Source organism: Caenorhabditis briggsae (assembly GCF_000004555.2).
Source record: "Caenorhabditis briggsae complete genome, chrV, whole genome shotgun sequence".
In the NCBI taxonomy this organism is placed as follows: domain Eukaryota; kingdom Metazoa; phylum Nematoda; class Chromadorea; order Rhabditida; family Rhabditidae; genus Caenorhabditis; species Caenorhabditis briggsae.
In genome coordinates this window covers 18,557,392-18,563,391 of record NC_013488.2, presented here as the reverse complement: position 1 = coordinate 18,563,391, position 6,000 = coordinate 18,557,392, and the positions used below count along the sequence as shown (strand labels likewise).

The 6,000-nt window shown below is 43.5% G+C and overlaps 3 protein-coding genes across 3 annotated transcripts in view; all 3 read left to right on the top strand.

Annotated features, from left to right (window-relative positions):
• Nucleotides 1–134: 134 nt before the first annotated feature.
• Nucleotides 135–858, top strand: CBG25666 (the record flags this gene model as incomplete). The annotated part of the gene is made up of 2 exons (XM_045238559.1): nucleotides 135–225; nucleotides 272–858. 2 exons carry the CDS (start codon nucleotides 135–137, stop codon nucleotides 856–858), a joined length of 678 nt encoding a protein of 225 aa, XP_045100349.1.
• A 425-nt stretch (nucleotides 859–1,283) lies between these two features.
• CBG20711 lies at nucleotides 1,284–3,462 on the top strand (the record flags this gene model as incomplete). Its single annotated transcript, XM_002631497.1, has 8 exons — nucleotides 1,284–1,353; nucleotides 1,397–1,528; nucleotides 1,651–1,881; nucleotides 2,043–2,273; nucleotides 2,435–2,665; nucleotides 2,792–3,019; nucleotides 3,090–3,319; nucleotides 3,367–3,462. 8 exons carry the CDS (start codon nucleotides 1,284–1,286, stop codon nucleotides 3,460–3,462), a joined length of 1,449 nt encoding a protein of 482 aa, XP_002631543.1.
• A 1,760-nt stretch (nucleotides 3,463–5,222) lies between these two features.
• Nucleotides 5,223–6,000, top strand: part of CBG20702 — a gene marked incomplete at both ends in the record, with an annotated part of 30,183 nt that continues 29,405 nt past the window's right edge. The window contains one exon of the mRNA XM_002631490.1: nucleotides 5,223–5,278. Coding sequence (XP_002631536.1) covers nucleotides 5,223–5,278 — 56 coding nt within the window. The remainder of the gene's footprint in view (nucleotides 5,279–6,000) is intronic.

Below are 6,000 nucleotides of genomic sequence, written 5' to 3'. Positions count from 1 at the left end.
CCCCCCCCCCCTTACCTCACCCTCGAAAATCCCAAAATCCCCATTGTTTTCACCCGGCGAGACCATCCCCTAAACTGGCTTAGTTCTATATCCCGTATAAAATAACAAAGTTTGATGTCATAGATGACACACAAATGTTTCCGACGAATACATGTCCAGGGTTACGGTACCTCTCCATTTCTCTTATTTTTCTATTTGTAATTATCCAAAAAGTTCATGGACTTGGTAAGACCTTTTTTTTTTTTGTAGAATTCATGATACGAATATTTAGAGCCCATTATTGATGCTCCAACTACTCCAAAATCCTCCGGCACAATCTCACCATTTGGAAATGTGACTCTCACGAACCTACCGTCTATGACAACCGCATCCTCTCCTGGAAACCATACCCAGATGAATTTGAATTCCGAACACCCGGCTACACTGGCACCCATGCCAACTGCAGCTCGGTCAAATTTCACTTTTGGCACAATGCCTACAATCGTTCCGATCGTGAACCAAACGGCTCCAGTGTTGTATCCGGGTAATGGTACTTTGACGAACTCAACTGCTACACCAATTGTGCTTGGAGATGTAACAATGCCACATGCAGGGAATATGAGTTTGGTTGGTATGACTACAACGGCTAGTCATGGAGCACCAGTAGCTGGGATGACAACTACTGCTGGACATGGTGCTGGTCCGGCTGCTGGAATGACAACTACAGCTGGCCATGGACCTCCTCCAGCTCCTGAAGTCACAACTGTTGGCCACGGAGCGCCTGCCGCCAATGTCCCAGGAATGACAACCACAGTTGGGCATGGAGCCCCAATTGCTGGAATGACAACAATGGGGTTGCCAGCCCCCGATCTTTCTTAGTAAGGATATTTCCTAGTGAGAATGTTTCTCAGCGAGGAATTTTCTCAGAAGGATACTTTTTTTGTGCACTGTTTCTAAATGCTCCGGAAACATTCAAAATCATTTTTTGATTCCGAATTCGAAAACAAAAAAATTTAAATCCATTCAATCTGCAAAAAAAATGAAATTTGAACATTTGCACCTCTTTTTTCAAATACACAGAGTTTGATCATTGAGAATTTTCGAATCTAGTGTGTTTTTAATTTTTGCATAGAAAAAAAAACAATAAAAAACAACCCCACTGCAAAATTATGCAAAATCTTGGGATTATATTTCTTTGCACAGGCCTAATCTTCGTTCTAGTTGTCCTGAAAAAAACCTATAAATATAGGAACCTAGGGTTCAGATTTTTCAACAAGTTCTCTAATAGAGAATTCGAAGAAAATATGAAGCTTAATATTTTCTATTTCACCTTTTTGATCGGTTTGGCAGTGACACAGGAGGCGGCGGTTCAGAGTGAGTCAGAAATGTTTTGCAAGAAATTATTAATGAAGTTCAGCCGCAGTGCAACCAGTTCCAACTTTGACCTGTGCCAATGTCCTATGTATGGGTCCCGGAGGATGTGCAATGGTTGAGCCATTCCCAGGTGGCAAGCCACAACCTCAGTGTTTGGATGTGTCTTGTAAAAGTAGTAAGTACTGTGGAGCATGGCGCCCCAAGCCTCGAATCTTCGAAAAAATTGAATGCTTAGAATTCAACCTATCCTAGTAGTCCAACGTAGTCCAATCTAACCTAGTACTTCAATATTTTCAGCATGCCAGACCACCAAATGTGCGGCTAACCATCAATGCGTGATGACTCAAGTTACCTGTGTCAAGGCACCATGCTGTCCAGTTCCTCAGTGTCGTCCAATTAAAGTCGATCCAGTACCAACTTTGACATGCGCTAATGTCCTATGTATGGGTCCTGGAAGATGTGCAATGGTTGAGCCATTTCCAGGAGGAAAGCCACAACCTCAGTGCTTGGACCCGTCTTGTAAAAGTAGTGAGTGCTAGGAAGCCATCAGATAGTGTCATGTAAATAAACCTCGACCCTTGTAACCTCGAAGCTGCTTTGACAACTTCAAAAAGCTGACAACTTTGAATTCTTAGAAGTTTCCCAATTTTCACATTTGAGCCCATAAAACCACCTCTCCACATTTTCAGCTTGCCAGACAACTAAATGTGCGGCTGACCATGAGTGTGTTATGACCCAAGTCACCTGTGTCAAGGCACCATGCTGCCCTCAGCCGCAGTGTCGTCCGATTAAAGTTAATCCAGTCCCAACTTTGACCTGCGCCAATGTCTTATGTATGGGACCCGGAGGATGTGCCATGGTTGAGCCGTTTCCAGGAGGAAAGCCACAACCACAGTGTTTGGACCCGTCTTGTAAAAGTAGTGAGTGCTAGGAAGCCATCAGATAGTGTCATGTAAATAAACCTCGACCCTTGTAACCTCGAAGCTGCTTTGACAACTTCAAAAAGCTGACAACTTTGAATTCTTAGAAGTTTCCCAATTTTCACATTTGAGCCCATAAAACCACCTCTCCACATTTTCAGCTTGCCAGACAACTAAATGTGCGGCTGACCATGAGTGTGTTATGACCCAAGTCACCTGTGTCAAGGCACCATGCTGCCCTCAGCCGCAGTGTCGTCCGATTAAAGTTAATCCAGTCCCAACTTTGACCTGCGCCAATGTCTTATGTATGGGACCCGGAGGATGTGCCATGGTTGAGCCGTTTCCAGGAGGAAAGCCACAACCACAGTGTTTGGACCCGTCTTGTAAAAGTAGTAAGTGCTAGGGAACACGTTATTACAAAACTCGAATTTTCAACAAAAAAAATTAAATGCTTAGAATTCAGCCTATCCCAGTAGTCCAACCTAATCCAATCTAACCAAGTACTTTCGTATTTTCAGCTTGTCAGACTACCAAATGTGCGGCCAACCAAGTTTGCGTTATGACCAAAGCCACCTGTGTCAAGGAACCGTGCTGCCCAGTCCCACAGTGTCGTCCAATTAAAGTTGATCCAGTCCCGCCTCTGACTTGCGCCACCATGTTGTGCAAAGCTCCAGGAAGATGTGTGATGGTTGAGTCTCCCGGAAGCAAGCCACAACCTCAGTGCTTGGATGCGTCCTGTAGAAATAGTAAGTTAACCTCAGCTAGATTTAGTTAGTATATGCCAGATTCATATTCTTAAACCCATTTTTTTCTCAGCATGCTCCAACAAATTCTGCTGGTTCTGGGAAGAATGCTTCCTGTCCAAAGTCACCTGTGTCAAGGAACCGTGCTGTCCAATTCCAACTTGTCGCCTTCGAAAAATCACATTCCCACCACTATTCCCAATTCGAGAGAAGAGACAAGCCTACCAAAGATGCACAGGGAAGAATCAAGTTTGGTCGGATTGTGGATCGGCATGCCCAGCTCGTTGTGATCAGAAGGAACCGGTGAATTTCAAAGAATAATAATTTAGAATATTCTAGAAAATTTCCAGGTCATGTGCCCAGCTGTCTGTGTTGCTGGATGCTTCTGCAAGGATGGATACATCCTGAATGACAAGGGACAATGTGTCAAACATTGTGAATGTTGACTTAAATTTTGTGAAAATATTTTTCTCTTTTTCTGTTCATACTGATTGTGCAAAAAAGGCCATGAATACTTACTTCCTGTTCGAATTTTTGTTCCTGAAAAACATTTTTGTGGAATTCCAATAAAGACAAGATTTCTTTCAACAGAACCGTCTGTATAAAATGGCAGCACTGGTAGGATGAGCTAAGAAAAACTAATCTAGGATAATACATGATGAGTTATGGTGAAGTAGGGTAAGCTAAGGCAAACTGGGTGAGCTAGGGTGAGCTAGGGCAACATTGGGCAACCTTAAACAAGCTAGATCACGTGAGATCAAGCTAGGTCAATCTTAATCAACACCAAGACTTCAATTAGTTCCTCTACAGCCTGTACCGAATGTCCGCGAGCCAATCAGTGTGTCCTGGTTGACAAACCATGTGAAAAGGAACCATGCTGTCCAATCCCAACTTGTCGTCCACGTGCAATTGGTCATTGGCCAGTTAAAACCAAATGAGAAATCTGGTGTACCACTGAAAGATGCCACCGGGATATACGTGTTCGATGAAGGGCCTTACATGTAAACGTGCTAAGTAAAATTGTTAATTTTACTCTCCAATAAAATTTTTTGAACATTTGATGCGTACCCTGTTCTTCTAGAATTATGTCTTTAGTCTGAACAAGACTACCAAGAAATCAAAATTTTCGTATTCAGTCACATAGGCCAGACAACAAACATTAGCATAACAAAAACTGCCCGAAAAATCGGATTTCAGTTCTTCTTTTAACACTTTTTGTCACGTTTAACACCATACAACCTGTTATGTTAACAGGACACAGTTCAAAAAATCACAGGAACAAAAAGTATAAAATGGGAACGACAGAACTCTGAAATTATCATGTCCTTGAAAAACATGAAGCTAGCTATCTTTATGTGCTTCCTGGCTATCGGATCAACCGGAGCACAAAGTAAGCAAGACCCTATCTAGAAAATATTAAAATTTAACTTTTGTTCAGTTGTGGGACCAGGAGCACCTTCGACCTGTGCCAACACACCATGCGATGATGGTACATGCGTCATGGTGGAGACTACTTCTGGAGAGCCGTTGGTGCCACGATGTGTGCCGACTTGTTCAAATCGTAAGTTGATGTGCAAGCATGGGCAAGCTAGAGCGAGCTAGAGCAATTAGTAGTTCGGCTAAATCTATGCTTCCCTAGCCTCACTTTAAACCTCAACATGCTTTTTTTTCAGCTTGCGCTAACGTTGCGTGCGGTCCAAGCGAACAATGTGTCCTTGTCGAGGTCATTTGTGTCCAAGGCCCATGCAACCCAGTACCAGAGTGCCGTCCCCAAGAACTCACCGACGTCATACCATTCCAACTCCGCACGAAGCGTCAAATCGAAGTCACCTGTCCTACCGAATGTACCACACCTGGAGGATGTGCAATGGTTCGTCCGCTGAATTGTTTCGATCCCAACGCCGATGGCACCTGCCCAATTCGTGCCGCATGTGTGAAAGCGAACCCATGTGATGCTATGCGTTGTATGGAAGGTAGCCAATGTGTGATCACTGAGGTTTTCTGTGGACGTCGTCAGTGTGATCCGATTGCTGAGTGCGAGCCGATTCTGGATCCTATCGATTTGCGATGCGTCAATGAGAAGAATCAAGTGTGGACCGACTGTGGAGCTGAGAATCAACGTGTTTGTGGACAGACTGAGCCGGTAAGCTAGAACTATTAAGTTTATAACTAAGATTCTATAAAACATGATAATTTTCAGAATCCATGCTCCCCAGCCTGCCAAGCTGGATGTGTCTGCATGAAAGGATTCTGTCGCAACAAGTTGGGAAAGTGTGTCGCTGAGAATAATGAACCTATTTTCTCTTAATTATCCGAATATTTTACCTCGCTTCTGTTTAATAAATACGAACATTCATTTTAGTGGTTTTTTTCTCTAGAATCCAAGAATCCGGAACTATTCCAGAATCTGTTGGAAACAGAAAAACGGAAGTGTTCTTTCTATTTTCATATTGTAATGCCAATCCATTAAAAACATGGATCCAGTAACTGAATCAACATGTTATTTGCTCCAACTGTCAAAAAGGTCCTATAAAAATGATATGTTTGTAGAGGAACTTCACATCGGTAAGGAAGATTAAGAGTACTTTGGATTCCAATTAGATATTTCAGCACCAATAAAGCCGCTACCAGGGGTACCAGTCCTAGCAATTGATTATAAGAACCGTAAGTTTAGGGCGATTTCAGTAAAACGTGAAGCAATCTAGCCTAGGCTAGTCTGAGCTGACTAGAGTTAGCCTAAGCTAGCCTATACTTGCTAGGATCAGCTACCACAACCAAAATATTTCAGCTTGCGCCTACACCAAATGCAGACTATACGAGAAGTGCGTAATGGTCCAGGTCAATTGTCTCATGCCTCCATGCTGCCCAGTGCAGACCCCGTCCGATCGTCCTCCCTCCCCTCGAGCCACTTCCCTTCGATCCACTTCCTATCGAAGCCGTTCGCAAGAAACGTCAAATCGGTGTGCGGCTTAAGGTCAACCCGT